We start from the raw sequence: 22,338 nt of genomic DNA on the forward strand, positions 1-22,338 counted from the left end.
AGCGCTCTCCCTATGGGGACATCAGCGAAGCAGGAGATGGATCGGTACTGGGAGAAGAACACCCGTCTGAATCGCCCCGTGTCACCCCACATGACTATTTATCAGTAAGTGACCCCATCCCCAGTCTGAGCCGTGTGTGGAGGGGGTTCTGAGGACTAAAATAGATCCCCCTCCCCACCCCAACCACATGACATTTAGGTTGCTCTATTCTCTATTGTATCATTTAACAATTGCCTCATCTTCTATAAAACCCTCAGCGTAGGTTCACATTAGAAGCGGCACGACTTGCAGGTCGCCTCACCCGACTTGCAAGACAACTTCTGTATAGAAGTCTATGCAAGTCGCCCCCAAAGTAGTACAGGAACCTTTCTTCTAAGTCGGAGCGACTTGCGTCGCTCCCCTTAGAACGGTTCCATTGTACAGAGCGGGAGGCAACTTGTCAGGCGGCTAGGTCGCCTGACAAGTCGCCCCCGTGTGAACCGGCTCTCAGTGCTGCTGATCTTCTGCAACCTCTTTCTGCCACCCCCTCTGTACATACACTCTGCTGTACATCATTGGTGTGGACCCACTTCCTGGTACTGACAACAGGGGGCGCTGCCTGAATAATGGGTGTCAGCATAGAGATATGCAGCCTCATAACCTAGAATGCCAAGACAACCCACTGCGTTCACCGTCTCTTCTCCCCTCCTCATGCTCCACATTTCCTCTCCCCCCCCCCCCCCCCCACCCCCTTCTCCCACTTCTCCTTCCTCCTCCCCCCCTCTCTCTGCTCCTTCCCTCCTGCTCGCGCTCTCTCTCCCTCCCCCTCTTCCTGCTCGCTCTCTGTCTCCCTCCCCTTCTTCCTGCTCAGCGCGCGCTCTGTCCTCCCTCCCCCTCTTCCTGCTCGCGCGCAGCTCTGTCTCCCTCCCCCTCTTCCTGCTCGCGCGCGCTCTGTCTCCCTCTCCCCTCTTCCTGCTCGCGCCGCGCTCTGTCTCCCTCCCCCTCTTCCTGCCTCGCGCGCGCTCTGTCTCCCTCCCCCTCTTCCTGCTCGCGCGCGCTCTGTCTCCCTCCCCCTCTTCCTGCTCGCGCGCGCTCTGTCTCCCTCCCCCTCTTCCTGCTCGCTTCCTCCCCGCTCACTCTCCTTCCTGCTGCTTGCTCCCTCCTTGCTTCCACTACCCCCCCCCCCTCCCTCCTCTTCCTACTTGCTTTTTCTTCCCTGCTCTACCATCCTCTTCCTGCTCCCTCCATCCTCTTCCTTCCCCCTCCCTTCTATAGACTGCACAGTTATCTCAGGGAAGCAGCACTGAGAAAACAGGAGCCAGCAACATTGAGAAGTGTAAATTGTATTTGCTGGGGTAAGAATATTAACACAGGAGAGTTGTTTTTTTTTTTTTTTTTTTTTTTATTTTATTGTACTCAGTTTGTTAAGCTAAAAGAATGAGGGTTTAATATTACTTCAAAAGTTTGAGCTTCATGATATCTCTGGACTTTATTGTAGATGTGACCTGATCACTTCTGACTAAAATCAATGGTTACAAGTCCTTACCCCATCCCCCGACACACACCTAGAGTAGGGCTGGGGAAAAAATAGATTTAAATCTTGAATCGAGTTGAGAGGTCAAATCGATTCAAAATTTAAGCAAATCGATTATTTTTTTTTTTTTTTTGTTTCACCGAGCCAGTCCTGAGGAGCTGTGGGCAGGAGTTTTTAGGTTAGGCAGCGGCTACGGCCTAGTCCGCGAGGCTGAACGCCGTGGACTAGGCTGAAGCCACGGCATTGCCTAAAAACTCCTCAGGACCGGCGCGGTGTCCAAAAAAAATAAAAAAATTTCAATCGTGAATCGAGTGGTGTGTTTTTTTTTTTTTTTTTTTAAGAAAATCGCAGATTTTTTTTTTTTTTTTTGTTTGGAAAATCTCCCAGCCCTAATCTAGAGGCATTATTTATAGTAAAGGCTTTTAAAATGCCACCTGTAGGCAGTGTGGGGTATTGTAGTTGTTCTCGTCACAATTTTTAGGTTTGACATATTTGGCATCTATTTACTCAACACTAGTGATGAGCTTTATGTTCGGGGTCGCACAGTAAAATGACATTTCTAAAGGAAAAAAGTCATTTTAAAAGTACTAAAGTACTATTATGAATAGTCGGTACCAGGCAATACACATAAGTCATTGAAAAAAATCGGCATGGGATTGCCCCCACAGTGCCATTACCAGGCCCTTTGGGTCTGGTGTGAATATTAAAGGGAACCCCAAACCAAAATAAAAAAAAAAAAAAAAAAATGGCGTGGGGGTCCCCCTCAAAATCCATACCAGACCCCCCATATCTGAGCACGCAACCTGGCAGGAAAAGGGGGGGGGGGGGCGATAGAGCGCACCCCCCTCCTGAACCGTACCAGGCCACATGCCTTTAACATGGGGAGGGAGGGTGCTTCGGGGTAGCCCCCCCAAAGCACCATCTCCCCATGTTGATGGGGACAAGGGCCTCATCCCCCACAACCTTTGCTCGGTGGTTGTGGGGGTATGAGGGTGGGAGGCTTATCAGAATCTGGAAGCCCCCTTTAACAAGGGGACCCCCAGATCCTGCCCCCCTCCCCTCCCACTGTGTGAATTGGTCAATGGGCTACAAATGTACCCCTACCATTTCACAAAAAGTGTCAAAAATGTTAGACAATAGCCGGTTTTTGACAATTCCTTTTTATTAATGGCTTCTTCTTTCCTCGCTTCTTCTTTCTTCTGGTCTTCCTTCGGTTTTCTTCTTTTTCCTCCATCTTGTTCTTCCTCTGCTTCTTCCTCTGCTTCTTCCTCTGCTTCTTCCTCTGCTTCTTCCTCTGCTTCTTCCTCTGCTTCTTCCTCTGCTTCTTCCTCTGCTTCTTCCTCTGCTTCTTCCTCTGCTTCTTCCTCCGGCATCTTCCTCCGGCATCTTCCTCCGGCTTCTCCTTCCCCGCTTCTCTCTCTGGACCGATCCGCCTCAATGGGAGTCTCCCGCTGTGTGACGCTTCTGTTCTTGTGACAGCTCTTATATAACTGAGGGAAGTCCCTAGGCAAGTCCCCGGGTGGTCAGAGGGGGGCGGGGTCACCTGTATACGTAAAGACATTAATAAAGAATTGTCAAAAACTGGCTATTTTAGTTTTTTTTTTAAAACATTTTTGACACTTTTTTTGTGAAATGGTAGGGGTACAATTGTACCCCTGAGGATCTGGGGATCCCTTGTTAAAGGGGGCTTTCAGATTCTGATAGGCCCCCCCACCCGCAGACCCCCACAACCACCGGGCAGGGTCTGTGGGGATGAGGCCCCTTGTCTCCATCAACATGGGGACAGGGTGCTTTGGGGGGACTACCCCAAAGCACCCTCCCCATGTTGTGGGCATGTGGCCCTGGTACTGGTTCGGGGGGGGGGGTGCTCTTTTCCTGCGGCCTGCCAGGTTACGTGCTCGGATAAGGGTCTATTATGGATTTTTGGGGGGACCCCCCACGCCATTTTTTTTTTTTTTTTTTTTTTTAAATAGATCTTGGCAGGGGGTTCACCTTAAAGTGGGATTCCGGCCAGCGAAATTTTTTTTTTAAAAGTCAGCAGCTACAAACACTGTAGCTGCTGACTTTAAAAAGGTACACTTACCTGTCCTGGGTGCCAGCGATGTCGGCCGCCCAAAGCCGACCCGTCCCTCGGCTCTCGGCACCGCCATCCTAATTAAGGGAAACGGGCAGTGGAGCCTTGCAGCTTCACTGCCAGTTACCTACTGCGCACAGCGCGAGCGCTCTGTGAATGGCCCCGTGGTTTTTCTGGGAACACACACAGTTCCCAGAAGACAACGGGGCCGCTCACCGAGGTGGCAGAACACGCTGCGGAATAGAAAGAGGCAGATTAGGAAGACTGCCTAGCAACAAGGGTTCAGGTAAGTTTAAAAAAATTTTTTTTTTTTTTTTTTAATTTTTTTTTTTTTTTTTTTTTTTTAGGATTTTTGGTGCAATTTTTTTTTTTTTTTCTCAGGGTGGCCCTCCATTTTACTATCCATACCAGACCTGAAGGGCCTGGTAATGGACTGTGGGGGAATCCCATGCCGTTTTTATCAATGACTTCTTTTATCTGTATTGCCGGGATCCACAATTCATTAATAGCCGGAGTAGTTTTTAAATGACTTTTTTTTTCCTTTGAAATGTCATTTTGCTGTCAGACTGTTCTAAACACAGGAAACATGCGCCCCTTTACAGGCATCCTATAGACACCCCCCAGGTACCGAATTTAAAGGAATATTTCACTTTATTGTTAAGGCATTAGTTAAAATCACTGCTCCCGAAAAAACGTCCGTTTTTAAAACTTTTTTTTTTTTTGCATTGATACATGTCCCCAAACACTTTTTATGACAATAACTTGCATATAAGCCTTTAAAATTAGCACCTTTTGATTGTTCATGTTCCATAGACTTTAATGGTGTTCGAGCGAAATTTTTTGCCTGTTCACATGTATGTTATGAAATAATGAGAATGAAGTTTGTCACTAAAATTAATCTTGCCAAAAATATAAGTTTGATTTGAAGTTTAAAGTGAATGTAAAGTCTTCTTCCCTTTTGTTTTTTGTTTTTTTGTTTTTTTTTTTTAGGCCTCATGCACACTGGACGTTAAAATAATGTTCTAAAAACGCCAGTAGCTTTGCAGTGAGTTTTTCAATAGCGTCTTTTCGCGTTGGCTTAATTTAGTGTGGTGTTTTTTTTTTTTTTTTCAATAGATCAAAAACGTTAACCGCTGGTGAGGCCGCATTTTTGAGCGTTTATCTGCGTTTTTTAACGTTAGAGCATTTTTACAGCTGAAAACTTCTCAGAACCCACTATTTTTGGTGTATTTTTTTATTTTATTTTACAGCCAAAAAACACCCCAGCCAAAAACAGTTAACAGCCTATGTGTGCATGACACATAGGATGCACATAGGATAACATGATGGAGAGTTTGACTGTAGAAAAAGAAATGTCTGAAGCCAAAAACAGCAGCTGTAAAAACGTCCAGTGTGCATGAGGCCTTAAAGTAATAAACATGTTATACTTACCTCCTCTGTGGAGTTGGTTTTGCACAGAGCAGCCTGGATCCTCCTCTTCTCGGGTCCCACTTCTGTACTCCTGGCCCCTCCATCCTGTTGAGGTACCCCCCCCCCCCCTCCCAAGCCAGCAGGCTTGCTATAGGGGCACCGAAGCCAAGCTGCAGGCTCTGTGTCCATTCAGACATGGAGCTGCGGTTTGGCTCTGCCCCCTCTCTCTCTCTCTCTCTTCTTCTGATTAGCTAACTGACTTTGACCGCAGTGGGAGCCAATGGCGCCACTGCTGTGTCTCAGGCCAATCACAAGGGGAGAGTCCTGGGTGACTGAGACACTCGTGGATATCGCTGTGTAGAGATGGGGCTCAGGTAAGTATTAGGGGGGTGCTGCACACAGAAGGCTTTTTTTTAGAATGCACCTTCTGCCTTTGCAACCACTTTAATAAATATAACACAGGACTAAAAGATGGCAACAATCTTCATTCACTGGAATCGCATCTTACAGCAGTGTTGGAGGCCCGGCCCACTCTGCACCATGTTTTTCCTTTTGCCGTTCCCTTGATTACTGGTTCTCAACCACAGGGCTCTGCTTTCCTTCAGCCTGCTGCAGATCCTTTTAATTCCCAACAATGCCGCCCAAAGTGGTCCACAGTTCCCCCAACACCCCCCCCCCCCCCCCCCGCCCCCCCAGTGCTGCTCAGCCTGCTGCAGAGCCTTCACCCCTTCATAGCACTCCCAGCTGTCCAACGATGTCTCGCAGTGACCCCATCCTCCTCCAGAAACCTCATTCTCTACAGGGCCACCAAGCCTGCTAGAGAGTCCCCTCAACAACCCTAATGTTCCTCCTCTTCTTCTAGGACAGCTACTTAAAAGATAAGTGGCTCTACCCAACCCACAGTTTAAAAGGCCATCCCCTCCCTTGTTCCCCAGTTGTTTTGTGTCTCCAACCCCTCCAGGAGTACACTGCAGTGTTTTTATGTTCCATGGGCTGGTGGCTGTTGGACCTCCCCTTTCTGGTGCCTAGACCTGAAGTGCCTGTGTCGGGATGTTTTTTTTTTCACCAGAGGGTTTCTTTGCCCTCACGGTCCCCCTAGGCTCTCTGAGGGCCTTCATACTCCACAGATCTCCCTCATAAACACGAATCCCCTACAGGGGCCACCAGGTCTGCTATAGACTTCCCTAACCAACTCCACCACACCCCTCATCACATCTCACAGTGCTCCCCCAGCCTGCTGCAGAGCCTCTAGCTCTTCATAGGGAAACTCCTTAACCTCAAACAGTGCTCCATAGTTTCCCCAGCCCCCACCAGAAAATATATCCCCTGTAAGGCCACTAAGCCTGCTTCAGAGCCCCCCTACTGCACTCTACAACACCCAGAGCCTTACAGCTTTTTATTATGTTTTTTGCATTCCCATATTTTTGTGTGGTATTTAACCTTTTTTATTTTTTACTGTTGAGATATGGAAGGATTTGAGTTTGAGTTTCCCTCCCTTCATCACTGCACTCTGCAGCAAGGTGTCAGTGCAATGCTAACCATACCACCAAAAGCGGCACACAACTGCAGTGAGTTTGCCTCCACCGAAACGAATAGTACTAAACGACCATGCAATCTGGTTGCGGTGAGTTGCTAAAACTGGTGCATGCACAACTTCTTTGGTGCGGTTTGAGCCCATTTAAAATTAAGGGTCGCAAATTGCACCGCAATGAATCGCGTGTGATTTATAGGCGATTCATAGTGTGAACCAGGACATCAAATGCAGCCAACGCGTTTCAGAGGAAAGTCCTGCCCCTTCTTCAGGGCTAATGTGCAAAAAAAAAAACCAAAGTGAAACATACTGTATTGATCTCTTATAACATATTAACCCCTTCTTGGTGACTGCCTCCCAGCCCTAAAATCTGGGAGACAGGCATTCGGTTTCACGTGACCGCTGTGATTGGCAGTCAGTGATCACATGATTGGAAAGCTTCCAATCGTTGGTATGAGGAGCATTCTGGTACCAGTCGGCTTCCGTGCTGGTAGCAGACCCTCAGCGCGGTACATTGTTTTAACAGGACCCGCATATGTGTGGCAGGGGGGCCAATTACTGGATCCCGCTATGTGGCTCTTCCTGCAGCAGCTGAAAACTGTCAGGCATGAGAGGAGGGAAAACCGGCAGCGATTTGGAGGAAAGGGGCTTTGGGCAACAGGGGAAATCGGGTCGTGTTCAGGAGGTGGTAATCGGTGTGACAAGGGGACAGTTACTGGGACCGATCCCCCTGTAGTTAAACTCCCCCGCCCCGCAGCTGAAAACTGGTGGGAATAAAAGGATGGGAAGTCAGCAGGGCTGTGAAGGACAGGGGGCACAAACTGGGGGGGGGGGGGGGACGCTGGGCCAGCAGGGGGAATCAGATTGTAGACAGAGAGGGGGTGATCAGTGCAGCAGGGGGGTCAATTTATGGAACCGATCCCTCTGTGTGGTTCTCCCTGCAGCAGCTGAAAGCTGATGGGAAGGAGAGGGGGAGGAGCCATCTTTCCAGCTGCTGCAGGGAGAACCACACAGAGGAATCTGTTCCAATAATTGACCCCCCCTGCTGCACTGATCACCCCCTCCTGTCTACGATCTGATTTTTTTTTCCTCCTGTCTACGATCTGATTTTCTTTTTTTCCCCCTGCTGTACCAGCCCCAAACCCCCCCCCCCCCCCCCCCCAGTCCTTCGCAGCGCTGCCGGCTCCTGTTCCTTTAATTCCCGCTAGTTTTCAGCTACGGCGGGGACTAAACATGATTGGTTCCAGTTAGGCCCCTTTCACACTTGTGCAACTTGGGTCGCAGCTACTTCAAAGTAGTCCCTGCAATACGTTTGGTCCGACTTTGAGGCAACTTGTGGTCCCTAGATCTCAACATTACACGGGCATTGCTTAAATTCGCGGCAAAATCGCACGACTTTCAGGTCGCACAAGTGTTAAAAGGGGCCTAACTGTCCCTCCCTGTCGGGTAGACTGTACGGGGCCCGTGATTTCTAACAGCAGCCCAGGGACCGGGCACCTGCCACTCCTGGAAACGTTTGATTCCAGGGGCAGATTTAAAGGACGAATCCATTTTATTAAATGTCCGTTTCCCTTTAAGTCCCGGTCCCCAGTGACTGCACTATTTATCAATGGAGTGTCTGTATCAGAACAGAGCCCTGTGAGAATTCCACCACAGTGGGCTTGATTTTTCAGCGCTGCTCGCCAGGGAAAGCCGACCCTCCTGCCACCAGCCGCTGCGTATTGTTTTTAGTCCTCAAGTCGCTGCCAGCGCCGTCCTCCCCTCCCCGCCCGCTCACATACCGGAGCCCCGCAGCTCCATGAATAACGCCGCTATCTGGACACAAGGGGTGAAGATAAGCGCACGCTCTGCGGCTCCCCACTCAGTACATTCCTGACAAATTCCCTCTCAGAATGTGCTAACTTGGCCCTTGTGGGAAAGTCGGTGCCAGTGCTGCCCACCCCGAGCTTCATCAATACGGCCCATAGAGAAGAGTCCTCCAGGCAACTTTTACTGCTGGGTGACCTTCTATTTATGGATCCCCATGGTATTGTCTTAATGATAGAACCCCCCCCCCAATGCAGATACATCCCTTATAATATAGGCTTATCCCAGCACTTTCTGAGCTCTTCAGCTGGATTGCGTCCATTTTTGGGTATGCAAAAAATAGATTTTTATTTTTATTTTTTTTTCCATACACCTGTATGGTGCACTCATGTTTTATGATTAACGGGCTCAGCTGGACTGTGTGCAAGAGCCCCCAATAGCAACTTGGGTGTGCAAAGATGCTTTGCAGCAATGTTGTATTAACCATAAAGTTGCACTAAAATACTCCAGTAAGTACCTTTTATACATAGTAATGTGCAGTGTGTCTGGGTGCAATGTACTGCATGTCTGCACATCTAGTTGAGTATTTTATTGTACCTTTTTTATGGTCCATACAATCTTGATAGGACACTTTGCACCCCCCCCCCTCCCCTCCCCTCTTCGTCCGCAGGCTTCTGGGACCTGTGACCATTCATAGGCAGGAGGAAGGCATCACAGCCTGCTTCGGAGACCCGAAAACCATTGAAGAACCGACCCCTGTGAGGACAGCGCAGGATCCCTGGACAGGTAAGTGTTCGTAAAGTGGTTGTATACCCCTTTAGCACATTTTTCCTTTTCAGGTAAGCCTATATTAAGGCTTATAATAAGGCTTACCTGTAGGTAAAATTAATATCTTCTAAACCTGTACGGTTTAGGAGATATTCACCTTGCATGCAGCCGCTGACGTCAGCGGCGCATGCGATCTAAAAGTCTGGCGGATGCTGGCGAAAAATCAGCGCTCCTTGCCGGAAATTAGTCTTTTGTGTCGTCGCGGTTTCGGCCACTCACAACACCAGAGCAGTGAACCCGGAAGAAATGCCGAGGGGGAAATGTCACCTCCCTCAGCGGTGACCAGGATGCAATGCCAACGCTTCGTTCTATGAGCTAATATGAGGTGCATACTAGCTCATTATGCCTTTTTGCCGTACAGGTGTGGGTTTTTAATGTTGTAAACTAGGGTTGTCCCGATACTGAGTATTTACAGGAGTACTTGTGCAAATGCTCCAGATGCTTCACCCGACACCTGGACACTGAGGAACAATAGGTGTGGCGGTGGGGAAGTTGTAATCACCGGTCTCCCTGTGTGGCTTTCAATAAAGCAGCCGAAAGCCACTGAGGGGAGAGGAGGAGGAGAAGTACACAGGGAGATCGGTGATTATAACAACCCCGCCACCGCGCTGATTTGTTCCTGAGTGTCCCCTGTATCCTCCTCCAGCTCCCCTATGAGCTCTCCTCTGTGTTCCTTCGTGGGTTCCTCCGGTCCTCTCCCCCTCGGTGCGCTCCTCTATGTTCATCTCCGGTCGTCGCCCCCCCCCCCCCCCCCCTTCTCTCCTTCGTGTTCATCTCCAGTCCGGATCGACACCCCCCCCCCCCCCCTCCTCTGCTCCCCCTCGGTGCACTCCTCTGTGTTCTTCTCTGGTCCCCCCATACTCCTCCGCCACCCCCACACCCCCACACCCCCCCCCCCCCCCGTTCTCTCCTCCGTGTTCATCTCCACTCCCCCTCGGTGTGCTCCTCCATGGTTCATCTCCGGTCCCTCCCCCTCGATGCGCTCCTCCGTGGCCCTCTCCTCTGTTCATCTCCGGTCCCCCTTGTCCTTCTCCGTGTTCATCTCTGGTCTCCCCCCCCCCCCCCCCCCTCCCCCTTGCAGGAGAATGAGCAGGTAATTTACCAGCTCCTTCCTTTTCTGAATGCACAGAGTCAGTGATCACTGACTGTCAATTCATAATAAATGAGCACCGTAAACACCGTTTACAATGCTTCAGTTTATGAATGGAGAGGAGCCGCTGTCTCCTGTTCACTCATCTCCAGTGCAGCTGAAGCTGCTAAGAAAGGGACTGGAGAATCTCTATCCTCAGTCCCTTTCCATGTCTCAAAGGGGAGATGTGAGGGGCCTGTTTAGACCCCTGATATTTCACCAAAGCTCCCTAATAAAAAAAAAAAAAATCATCATATTACCCATCGATATGGAATGGAAATCGATAAGCTGCTACAAGTAGGCTCGGTTCACACTAGGGTGACTTGTACACTCCATTCAGTAAAATAGAACCGTTCTAATCGACTCCGATTAGAACGTAGACAAAGGTTTCTGCACTCCCTGGGGGGGACTTCGGAGCAGCTTCTATTACTGAAGTTGTTTGCAAGCTGCACTGAAGTCGCACTGTGTGGGGCGGCTTCAGAGTTGGGTGACTTTGAAGCCGCCCCCAGTGTGAACCGAGGCTGGAAGTGTGATTGAAGGGTGCTGGTTTCATTCTGCGAAAACTGATTTGAAAAGGTATCAAGAAAACTGCTGACCTTGTGTTATATGGATTGGGCTTAGCTTACAAGAGATATATAATATTATATTATAATTTTTATGAAAAAAATGTTATGTTGAGTAAATAACAAACATGTCAAAGTTGGGCTTTAAAGTGTGTTGTGTGTTTTTGTTACGAAAAAAAAAAAAAGATCCTGATCTCTTAAAGCATGAATAACAGCACAGTGCTTGTGTAATTTCCCCCCCTCCGTATCACCTGAATTACATGGCTGATCCTGCCTGGCTATACCCTCCCCTCCTGTAAACTGACCACGGCTGCTGAGCCCTGACACCGTGGTCAGTTTGCGTGCCTGCGTCATTCACAGCTCTGCTCTCCTGTGTCCTCCACCGCCTGCCTGTGAAGCTCTGTCCACTCCACGATCCTCCCCTCCTGGTGCAATCGTATCTATACCACGATCATGCCATCCCCCCTGTTATATAATGCTATGTGTCCCTTTGCTTTGTTAAAAAAAAAAAAAGCTAATTATACCTTATCTCAGAGTGGCTTCTGGCGCTCACGTGACTCCTCGGCTCTCTCCTCCCCTCTTCTCTGGCTGACGTCAGTGGCAGTGCTCAGCCCCGCCCACTATAGCTGTCGGGCAGAGGAGAGAGCCGAGGAGTCACGTGAGCACCAGGAACCGCTCTGAGATGAGGTATAATCAGCATTTTTTTATTTTTATTTTTTTTTTTAAATCTCAGAGCGGCTCCTGGTGCTCATGGGACTCCTCGGCTCTCTCCTCTGCCTGGCTGACAGCTATAGTGGGCGGGGCCGAGCACTGCCACTGACATCAGCCAGAGAAGAGGGGAGGAGAAAGCTGAGGAGTCACGTGAGCACCAGGAGCTGCTCTGAGATGAAGTATAATCAGCATTTTTTTTTTTATTATATATAACCCAGGCACAGGGACACAGCGTTCTATAACGGAGGGGATGGCATGATCGTAGTGTAGTGGGTTAACAACCACTTTAAGGATTTCATCACATTTTACTGAACGTTTCTAACATTCTTTTGGGAAAGCAGTAAATCAAGTTTTAGTTCTACTTTTTTGAACTGCGGATTTGAAAAGATTGAAAATAACTTTGGAAATGAGCGTGGTAAAAGATCACATGGGATGGTTGTGGTCGGGTTGACATGTAATAAAGGGGTTTGCTAACCCTTGTGTTTTGTTTTTTTTTCCCCTTAATGCATCCTATGCATTAAGGGGAAATAACTCAGTCACCGCCCCCCCCCAGCCACCTGCGCCCCTTCATCTGTTCGGCGGGGACGCTCTGTCCCTCTCTCCATGGGTTCCTGGCTCTTGATTGGATAGTGTGATAGAAGCGCAGCCATTGGCTCCCGCTGCTGTCAATCAAATCCAATGACTCGAGTGTCGGGTGGGCGGGGCCGAGTCCGGCATTCGTGTCTATGGACGCAAATGCTGGAATCGGGAGCGCGCCTGCAAGGTAACCCCTTCGGAAGAGCGCTTCTCCTAGGGGGTTATCTGATGTGGAGAGGAGCCGCCGGGGAACCCCAGAAGAGGATGTTCGGGGCCACACTGTGCAAAACGAGCTGCACAGTAGAGGTAAGTATGATATGACACAAGCCACAACAAAGTACCAGGATCCTCTGATAATTGGACCTGAAGGTGACAATGATTGGAGGTGACGATGATTTATTTATTACAGGTACTTGTATAGCGCTGACCATTTATGCAGCACTTTCCATGTATATTGTACATTCACATCAGTCTCTACCCTCAAGGAGCTTACAAGCCAGGGTCCTTAAAGTGATAATAAAGTCTTGTTTTTTTTATTTCTTTAAAAATAACAACCATGTTATACTTGCTGGATTTGCACAGAGCAGCCCAGATCCTCCTCTTCTCGGGTCCCTCGCTGGCTCTCTTGACCCCCTCCCTTCCTGTCGGGTGCCCCCCCACAGCAGGCAGCTTGCTATGGGAGGGGCACCCAAGCCGCAGCTCTGTGTGTCCATTCAGACAGGGAGCCGCGGGTCAGCCCTGCCCCCCCGCCCCTTTCTCCTGATTGGATAACTGACTTTGACAGCTGCGGGAGCCAATGGCGCTGCTACTGTCTCTCAGCCCATCGGGGAAGGAGATTTTCCGGATGGCCGAGGCACTCGTGGATTGAAATCGGGGCCCAGAAGTATTAGGGGGTTGAAATAAAAAATAATTACAAACGAAATTGTAAAAGCACTGCATGCATAGGTACACATAGGTCCAGCACACATCTATAGATGGCAATGATGCTACACATGTGAGGTATCGCCTCGAACCTTGGAGTGAAAGCAATAGTTCTAGGGACATATTTTATGATTACCTCTGAACTGATACCATGTAAAGGTTTATTACAAAATTGCCCTGGCAAGTGGGGGGGGGGGGTGAAAATGACCAGTTCCTGACCGCAACTGAAAGAGAACCTTCCCAAAAAGTCCCGTGGTGTACAGATGACGTAGGATTCGGAAGGTGTGGATGAAATACTAATGAAGAGTCAGCACATGTTGTACTTCAGGAAATCTGAATCAAACTATGTATTGTGTGGAGGGTGAGGGTGGGGGCGCTCTATAGATGGTATTTTAGGGGATGTTGGGTTGCTCTCCATACACGGGGTTGGACTGATTTGGCTGTGGAGTGTTTAGAGCCGCTCTCTTCTATACTGAAGATAACTTACTCTGACGTTCTGCCATTGCCCGAGGCTGACCTTCATTTTTTTGTTTTCTCTCTCACAGATGGTCGTTGCCGATGTTCATGTCCATCACACACAGAGGTACCGGCATTGCCCTCTCCGCGGGTGAGCATTCTTCCACAGTCTTCTTCTTACTACAGCAGATTTATGAAACCCCCCCCCCCCCCCCCCACCACCACCACCACCACCACCACCACCACCACCACCAGTGCTGCTATGGTAGAGGAAGAGGACCGGCTTCTCTCCATGTTGCGTAGTTGTAACTATGGTTGAAAAAAGACACAAGTCCACCTAGTTCTAATGTCAAGGCAGTGTGCTTCCAAGAGACATCGGTTTGAGGTGGTGCCTAAATAGGAACTGCTTTGTGACAGTTTGTACAGTGACTGAAGGTCACACCATTTATTTGCAAGGACAATACAACATCTGACCTCCAGTTTTGCACTGGTTGTACCGGCTCCTCTCCTGGACTGAAATTGCTGACTCTGTCACTGCACACCGTGAGCTTCTCACCATGTGTGTTAGATCCAGCCAGCAAGTCAGATGGAGCTCCGCCTCATTTCCTGGCTGCAGAACGTCCAGCATCATCTAAGTCAGGGATATGCAATTAGCGGACCTCCAGCTGTTGCAGAACTACAAGTCCCATGAGGCATAGCAAGACTTTGACAGCCACAAGCATGACACCCAGAGGCAGAGGCATGATGGGACTTGTAATTTTGCAACAGCTGGAGGTCCGCTAATTGCATATCCCTGATCTAGGTCTTTGCTCCCCAATCTTGCAGTCCCTTGTCCACCCATTACGCTTATCGGATATCGGCTCTTTCCAACATGGAGGCTCAGCATCACAGGTGGGTGTTCCCTATGCAGATACAACCAGCCTAGGAATGCCCACTCCTCCAGACTGATGTCGTAAAGCGGAGTTCCATCCATTTAAATGTCAGCAGCTGCAAAAAGGTAAAGCTGCTGACTTTTAATAAACAGACACTCACCTGTCCCACAGTCCAGCAATGGGGGCGTATGAAGCCTCGCTCCTCTCCCCCCTCCTCACCACGGCGCCGGCATTGCAAGTAAGGGCGCCCGGTTGTGATAGCTTGTGGCTTTACAGCTGGGCGCGTACTGCGCATGCGTGAGTCGCGCTGTGTTGTGTTGAATGGCCGGGCAATCTTCTGGGACCCTATGACGTGTCCCAGAAGATTGCAGGGAGGGAGAGGTGAACTTCCGCTCGGCGCCAGGAGAGGAAGTGGGAGCTGGGTACCTGTCAATGACTCCTTCAGGTCCCTCCCATGTCCTCCTCCGGCTCCTCCACCGGTCTCCCCCTGCCCCGGATCTTTTCAAGATGGAGGAAGGAGCCGGTAAATCTGTCATTTACCGGCTCCTTCCTTTTCCGAATGAGCAGTCAGTGATCACTGACTGTCCATTCATAACTGAAACATTGTAACCTGTGTTTACTCTGCTTCAGTTTATGAATGGAGAGGAGCCTCTGTCTCCTGTTCATTCATTGTCAGTGTAGCTAAGGCTAGAGAGAAAGGGGCTGGGGAATCTCTGTCCTCAGTCCCTTTCCCTGTCTCAAAGGGGAGATATCAGGGGACTGTTTAGACCCCTGACATCTCACCAAAGGCAAAAAAAAAAATGCCAAAAAAATTGTGATATTTCAAAATTAAATTTGTAAGAAAATTAAATAATAAAAAAAAAAAAAATCCCCCCCCCCCCCCCCCCCCCCAAAAAAGAAAGCCTTGTGAAAAAATAAATAAATAAATAAATAAAATATAATGTATAAAAAAATATATATAATTTTTTTTGGTAATAAAATAATAAACTACTGTCACATGACATTAAAAAAAAAAAAAAAAAAGTTTTGGTTATCGGTGAATACTGGAAAAAAAAAAAAGTGCTATCGGGGCAACCCTAAAGACAACAGACCCCTTCCAAAAACGCATTAAAAACTCATCAACTCGTGTGGAAAAAAAAAAAAAAAAAAAAGGTCCAGCGAAATGCATCAACCGCAACCTGCATAGATGTGAACCAGACCTAAAAGAAGCCAACAAGTACGAGTGAAAGGATCGGCACTACTCCTGACCATCCCATATAGATAAAGAGCAACCTCAGCCTACGAGTTCTCCGCTAGACCACACCCCTAATGTCAACCCCACCGCGCCAAGCGGGGGGCTTAGTCATAGGGGTTAAAATACCCCTGTATATAGAATATAGGAGGTAGGTGAAGTTTATAGGTAAGTGCCAACCTGTAACTGAATTGATCTTTTATGTTCTCATTCTCAGGAGTGTCACTGTTCGGTGTGGCGTCTCTGGTTCTCCCCGGAGATTTTGCGTCACATTTGGAGTTGGTAAAATCTCTTAGTCTGGGCCCGACGCTCATATACGCTGCAAAGTTTGCCCTGGCCTTCCCCGTGGCATACCACTCGTGGAACGGCATCAGACACTTGGTGAGTAGCGGGCGTGTGCCCGGGAGGGACGGTCACATGTAAATTGGATCTGTATTGAGAGCTGGTCTCTTTGGGGTTTGACACTTTCAGGAGTCAGTGTGAGCCCTCTGCACTATCACAGTACAATTTTATAAGTCACTGATCACCACCATTAGTAGTATAAAAATAAATGAAATAAAAATTCCAGTATATTTCCCATAGTTTGTAGACATTTAAGCCTCGTACACACGGTACGATTGTTGGCCAACCGAGCGTCTGGATTTTTGTCAAAAGGGTGTGTGTTGTGACCCTGTCTTGCATACTAACGTTACACAATTGTCATGCCACAGACACCAACGTAGTGACGTACTACAAGGAATTTCAGCTCTTGAGCGCCACCCTTTGGGCCACTTCTGCTAATTTTGTGTTTGGTGAGCATTGATTCCTAGCATGCGTGTTTGTGCTTTCGACTTTTGTGTGACAGACTTGTGTACTGACCATATGAAAATCTGACGTCAAGCCGTTGTCCGCCGAAAATTTACTAGCCTGCCATCCAACATTTGTTGGCTAAAAATTGGACAAAAATTGTCAAAAGGAGCGTACTAACGGTAAGATTTCAGGACAACAGTCTGTCAACAGACAATCCCCTGCCAACAATCGTACCATGTGTACAAGGCTTAACTTTCACACAAACCAATCCATGTACACTTATTGAGATATATATTATACATTTTTTTTTTTTATTGATTTTGTTGGTATTGATGATAAATTTCAACAGTTATAGCATATAATAGTTCCATATCGCATTGTATCAATGTCTGGTCTGGTATTAAACATTCAATAAGGAACAAGAAAGGAAAAGAAATACAAGATTACAAGCTTCTAAATTCTTGTTAGTCAATTTCCTCCCACCCCTAATGGGACCTGACTGTAGGCAGAGATTAACCCCCAAGATCTTATACTGCTTGAGGAGGGGGGGAGAAGAAAATAAATTTAGGTTGTGCTTTCATCACAATAACAAAATGCTGTCGTTGCCATCCGGTTTCATAATTTATATATCACAGGTGTTTTTTTTTTTTTTTTTTTTTTTATATTTAGAGGCTCTTGGATTATTTAGCTATTATTGCCATTTTTTTTTTTTTTTAATTTGGCTATAGAGTCATTTTTATATGCTAGTAATAGTTCATATTGTGCTTGAATATTGAGTCTGGTGATGCATTTTTTTTTTTTTTTTTTTTTTTTAATCAAAAACATGTAGCAGAATACATTTTGTCCTAAATTTCTGAAGGAATTTTATTTATTTATTTTTTTTATTTATTCAATTTTTTTTTTTTTTTATTGGATATATTTTAATAGCCAAGTAAAAAAAAATTTTTTTTTCACAATTTGTGGGCTTGTCTCTATATAATAAAAACCCCAGCGGTGATAGATAACGCCAAAAAGAGCCATTTGTGTGGCAAAGAAAATTTTATATAAATATCATTTGGGTACAGCGTTGCAATTGCCAGTTAAAGTAGCTCAGTGCCAAATGGCAAAAAAAATTGCCTGGTCATGAAGGGGGGTAAAACCTTCTGGAGCTGAAGTGATTATAGGGGATCTCTGGACACAGTACAGTATACACTTTCCATTATAAGATCAGCATTGCGCAAACAATAGTTATCACTGACAATCCAGTATACGATTACTTGAAAAATCTCCTTTTGTGGCGTGAGTTCGGTCTGTCTGCTGGCCGTCTTTCTACAACTTCCTGGAATTCCCAGCATGCTTTGCAGCTTCTCCATTTCTAAGGACTACATGTCCCATGGTACCCTGCTGCCTGTAAGCAGCGATTCCTGTACTGACTCCACCTCCTGAAACTCCTCCTCAGCTCCTCTGTAGCTCAGAAGGCAGGCTTTGTGAAATGTGTGACACAGCAGTGCCTACTCACAGGACATATGTGTCCCAGAATTCCAGGAGGGAAATGGGGTCCTCCATAGAGGTTCACACACAAGGCTTGCAAAGATGGTTCAGAGTAATAGGAGAAGGCTTGAAATACAATGTGGAAATGTATATCAGATTGTTCATAGATAAACTTTGAAAATGAAAGCTAGAAGCTGATTGGTTGCCATGCAGCATTGCTCCAGTCTTGGTAAATCTCCACCCCTTCCTAACCATCACCTCCCTTTCTTTGTCTTCACAGGCCTGGGATTTGGGAAAAGGCTTCAAGATCCCTCAAGTCACCCAAACCGGTTACATCGTCTTAGCCCTCACCCTGCTGTCAGCAGCCGGCCTTGCCGCCATGTAATTAGGACCCTTTGCTAACAGGACATCACCCATTGATTATTTCATCTCCAAATCTTCTAAGAGAGGAAGGCTCCACGGTCTTCCCCGGAAACCTCCAGTACAGATCTCCCCCTTCCCTTCGTCAACTCCCATTTCAGAGGCATCTAAATCTTTCTGGCCAAACGAATTACCAAAGTTAGTGTTCATAGAATGTAAGCTGGGCCAGGGTCAGCGTCTTAAACCCCCCCCATTCTGGTCACAGATGCTAGAAATGGCCTTTTAGAACTAATCAAGAGCACTTGTCTTGTAGATGTGTGAAAGGTAGCTGAGCTGAACCTTCCAGCCTTCTAGTACACTATAGAAGGGAGGCACCGGGTGCATCAAGTCACAGACAGGTCACTAGGTCTTAGGCTTGTTATTGGCTCATGGTCTACCTTTTCTGATGCATTATCAATTGCCTCCCTCATTAGCATCTCCTAGTAAATTGATAGGGTGTCCTCCTCTGAGATACCGGTTCACATCACCAAAGTGGCTTCCTTAATTTTGTAAAAGGAGGCGAGCGTTCCTTTAAAGCTGAAATCTGGGAATTGGGCTACTGTTTAGGCATACCATGAATTAAGTCCACCAAGGTGCCGCCACCTCATAGACTTATCTCTATCGTTCACACCCAACTGGTTTATTGTGCTCCAGGAAGATAACTTACTGTGCTCTCTGTCCTGCCCATTCACAGAAGCCTTTGTATTAGGTGAACTCATGCACAAAATACAAAGGCTTCTGTGAATGGGCAGCAGGCGGGAGGGACTCGGACAAGATGTCTCTATCAAAGGGAAGCTTTTTTTTTTTTGAGAGGCGCACAGTTCCAGCCCACAAGATCGTAGTCAGGACTTTGACAGGTCCACTTTGTAGGTCTTTTCATGGAGATGAAGGTTCAGCTCTGCCCTTGTAGTGTTTGGAAATGGAATCTGTGCCTTTTAATACCCTGACCAATGGCTGCGTGGCATTTAAAGGGAAAAACCAGTGTCTGTGATTTTTTCCACAGTCCTTGTTTGATTTGTGGCTGGAGAGGTCCAGTGTTGTATCAGATCTTATAGTATTAAAGGGGTCGGTCCACCCAGAACTGATAGTTCAGCATTGCGTGGAGAGTCGCACACTGCCTTCTTGGATTTATAAGTTTATAATACACAGAGCGGACTAAATGTCCTTCAGTTGGGGATGACATCTCCTTGTAGAATGGCTGCTCCCAATTATAGCTCAGCACCCTTCAGAGTCGGAGGATCCTCCATAGACCCCCCCCTCCAGGGCGGCTCCTCATGTCTATTTCTGAGCCGTCAACAAGTTTCTTCTTCTATGGGACTTTTCTGAGCTGTCTGCGGATCAAAGCTCCTCTCTGTTCACACACAATGGCTCCTCTTGTCCGGGTGGATGGTGGGAAGCGGCATTTAGAATTCTTCAGTTTGTGTAGGAATTACCGAAAGGGCAAATGTAATGGAGAACTGATTAAATATGCAGTCTAAATCCAGCTGAGTGTGTCAGAAAAAAAATTATCAGCTTTGGGCTTAAAGAGAAACTCCGTTCCAAAGAGAAAAAGGCCAAGAGTTGTAAAAATGAACACCTGTGCATTTTGCAGATTTGCACTACAGCCCATTTAACATGGAAAAATGACCTCCTCGAATTTAGAAGTCCTGCATGAAATGTCAAATATTTAGAGCCATGAGTGTAGCTAGACAATCCCCAGAGGTGCTGATGATGATGGTGTGCATAGTATCAAAAGTGTAGAAGGGTGGTGGTCCATACTCTGCAATACCCCCCCCCCCCCCCCCCCCCGGAGTGAATACTCATTGGCCAGCATGGTCACATGCCTCAGCATTTATGATGGATACTCACTCCAGGGCTGTGTATTATGGGGGAACAATCTATAGACCCCTACCCCAGCAGCACAGGGCATTCCCGGACGCTATGTGTAGTGGGGTTCTCAGGGGTGTTCAAGATCCATGGAGTTCCTTCACCTTTTCGTTTTTAGTGAAAAGGTGAACTTACCTTTTTTAGCCAACCTCGGCACTCCAGTAGTGGTGAAACTACAAATCCCACCATGCCCCTTCTGACGGGAGTTATGCCTGTGGCTATCCAGTCTTGCAGTGCCTCATGGGACTTGTAGTTCCACAATGGCTATAGTGTTCAGGTTGCTTATCCTTGCTTTAAGGACCGTCATGAGGGTCAGTGATTAGCGTAGTTATCTGTTCCCCCCCGCAACCCTGCATCAACAACCCAACATACGGGAGCTGGACTCTTTTATACCCGCCCTGAGTTTATTCTAGAGCCCGCGTCCTCCCCACCAACCAACCACCGCTCATTGATGTTCTTGTACCGCCATGGTCTCCTGTTCTGCTCAAACCAACCATCGCTCATTGATGATCTTATACCGCCTTGGTCTCCTGTTCTGCTCCAACCAACCACCACTCATTTATGTTCTTGTACCGCCATGGTCTCCTGTTCTGCTCCAACCAACCATTGCTCATTGATGATCTTATACCGCCTTGGTCTCCTGTTCTGCTCCAACCAACCATCGCTCATTGATGATCTTATACCGCCTTGGTCTCCTGTTCTGCTCCAACCAACCATCGCTCATTGATGTTCTTGTACCGCCATGGTCTCCCGTTCTGCTCCAACCAACCACCACTCATTGATGTTCTTGTACCGCCATGGTCTCCCGTTCTGCTCCAACCAACCACCACTCATTGATGTTCTTGTACCGCCATGGTCTCCTGTTCTGCTCCAACCAACCATCGCTCATGGATGATCTTGTGGTCTCCTGTTCTGCTCTATTTTTTTTTTTTTCTATTTTCTACATGAAGGGAATCTCCAATCACCCCATTCCTTATATTCATTGTTCCAGAAGGGAATTTACCTCCACATTACCCAACCTCTGTACAGATTCGTTCATTCAAGCCGTCCTCCATCCATCTCCCATTGTTCATACAACTTTATGTCCATTGACCCCGCCCCTAATAATGGTGAAAATTGCCAAAACCAAATTACTGGGTGAATATATAAAATCTAATATTAGATATATTTATATGTTCTTTGACAATCGAACATTTTCCCGCATTGTTATACGGCATATAAGCGAGATCGCCTTCTGTATAATTCAATAAAAATCTATTCTTAAATAATGATTGTGAGTTGTCATTGTTCATCGGGGGGGCGCAGCTCGTGATTCTTCCATATCATAACACAAGTCCCTATTGTTCAGGGTGAATGTAAGACAAAGGAATTGTCTGCTTCTAGAATGCCGCTCTCCCACAACCGTATGGACCACCCCGGGGACTGACTCTTTAGGTTCTGGTGCCGGACATCACAGAACATTCGAAAAACGCATCTTTATTGCCTGTAGAAAGGGTCCCTTTTTATTTAGGATGTTATGTGGTTTTTTTGGGGAGGGTGGGAGGAATTAGGTTTTGTTTTTATATCTTTTTTTTTTTTTTGTTTATTTATTTTAATTGTTTTGGAGTTTTATTTTGTGTGTGTGTGTGTGTGTGGTGTGTTTTTGTTTTTGATTTAGGTTTTGGATTTTAAACGCAAACACGCAAACGCGCACGCACACACACGCACAACTGCAAACACACACACTTATTTACTAAAGGCAAGTGCATTTGGAAGGGCAGTCACTGTAGATCTGAGGGGGACATGCAAGGAAAATAAAAAAACGCATTTTAGCTTGCACATGTGTGGATGATAAAATCAGCAGAGCTTCCCTCATTCAGATCTTCCCCTCAGATCTACAGCGACTGCACTTCCAGGTGCACCTGTAGTGCAAAGTGGATTTCCCTTTAGTAAATCAACCCCTATTATCTGCTATCATGACACTCCTTTAGTATTTAAAGGGTCCATCCTGACAATAGTGATATTACAAGGCCTGGTGGTTTGGTTGAGCAATATGAGGCTGTTATTAGACAGCTCTCCCAGCTATACATCCTGGATGAATTCTATATGATATGAGCTAAGTCAAGCACAGGGATGGTGGGAGCCCCTCATAATGGGCACAGCAGGTGTACAGACCACGGAACTCAGTACAGGGATGGTGGGAACCCCTCATTA

The 22,338-nt window shown here is 47.2% G+C and overlaps 1 protein-coding gene across 1 annotated transcript; it reads left to right on the forward strand.

The window, feature by feature from the left end:
• SDHC (succinate dehydrogenase complex subunit C) lies at positions 1-21,413 on the forward strand (the record flags this gene model as incomplete). Its single annotated transcript, XM_073609390.1, is given in 4 exon segments — positions 1-104; positions 13,608-13,669; positions 15,839-16,002; positions 18,161-21,413. Coding segments are annotated over 4 exon segments (435 nt in total), but the record flags the coding sequence as incomplete, so codon positions are not given.
• Between the last annotated feature and the right edge of the window lie 925 nt (positions 21,414-22,338).

Source organism: Aquarana catesbeiana, linkage group LG13 (genome assembly GCF_042186555.1).
Source record: "Aquarana catesbeiana isolate 2022-GZ linkage group LG13, ASM4218655v1, whole genome shotgun sequence".
In the NCBI taxonomy this organism is placed as follows: Eukaryota; Metazoa; Chordata; class Amphibia; order Anura; family Ranidae; genus Aquarana; species Aquarana catesbeiana.